We start from the raw sequence: 1,037 nt of genomic DNA, 5'->3' as shown, positions 1-1,037 counted from the left end.
TCATGAGACAAGTTAGACACACCGCGCAGAGTCAACAAACCACAATTTAGCGTCACCTTGCAAGAACACGAATATATGCGCGCACATTGAAAAGCACACTTTCCTGTGTGCCAGCACATTGAGGTACACACATTGCCGTGAGAAGACATGTGTACATGTACACAAGTGTCTCTTTCAGTGCATCGAAACTCACATTTGCGGTTGTGTAAAGGCAGCAAAGTCGACGTGACTGGGTGGGGATGCCGCCGCATATTTTACCAAGAAAAACGGATCAAACACTGCACCTTCCTCAAACAGTTGTCCTAGTCCCACCACCGCGCTTCCAGAAAAGCCTCCAAAGCAATCTGTGACAGCAGTCTTGATCTATGAAAAGCCGAGAAAGACAACAACGCAACGTTTGTCCTGCACATCCGACAACTGACGATTTTGTATCGTCACTACCGAATTCTCTCCTACCTCCCATCCATTCGTCGAAAACCTTTCGTCTGCTACTGATAAAGACAAAGGAACATCTGCCTAGTCTTCTGTGTATCCCATACCATATAATAATATATAGTAGACATGCATGCCTCATATATGAAAACATTTGCGGAGAAGCGTTCGTTTTTGTAGGTAGAATGGATACATCTGGAACGCGACTGTGTGTGTATCGACGAGCAGAGGTGCAGCCATCCACGAATCGTTTCACACCTCATGACAAGGCATTTTTCGACGACGCAGGGCCTCTCGCTGAATGAGAGCCACCGCCAAGTCACTCGGGAGTGAATCGATTCCGCAAAAAGAGACGAGTTTTACTCCGCGAGCAGCTGCTTCTTGTCCATATTTGTAGGAAATATCAGCGACGAAGGAGAGCTCTGAAGCGGAAAGCACCCAAGCATGCAGTGGAAGACGAAGCAGGCAAATCCACGCTTCCGGTTCGGAGTCTCAAGAACGCTCCTGAGAACCTATTGAGTTTCAGAAGATGACAAACGGGGAAATCAGCGTCCACGAAACAAGCCATGTTGTGTAGCAAGTGACTCTGTTTATCTCTCGGACAA

General features: G+C 47.3%; 1 protein-coding gene across 1 annotated transcript; it reads right to left on the bottom strand.

Moving 5' to 3' along the window:
* On the bottom strand, positions 1-1,037 carry TGME49_326300 (hypothetical protein; the record flags this gene model as incomplete). Its single annotated transcript, XM_018783088.1, has 4 exons — positions 1-56; positions 226-363; positions 691-852; positions 989-1,037. Coding segments are annotated over 4 exons (405 nt in total), but the record flags the coding sequence as incomplete, so codon positions are not given.

The sequence above is a fragment of the Toxoplasma gondii genome (genome assembly GCF_000006565.2).
Source record: "Toxoplasma gondii ME49 unplaced genomic scaffold asmbl.1608, whole genome shotgun sequence".
In the NCBI taxonomy this organism is placed as follows: domain Eukaryota; phylum Apicomplexa; class Conoidasida; order Eucoccidiorida; family Sarcocystidae; genus Toxoplasma; species Toxoplasma gondii.
This window is presented reverse-complemented; position numbering and strand designations above follow the sequence as displayed.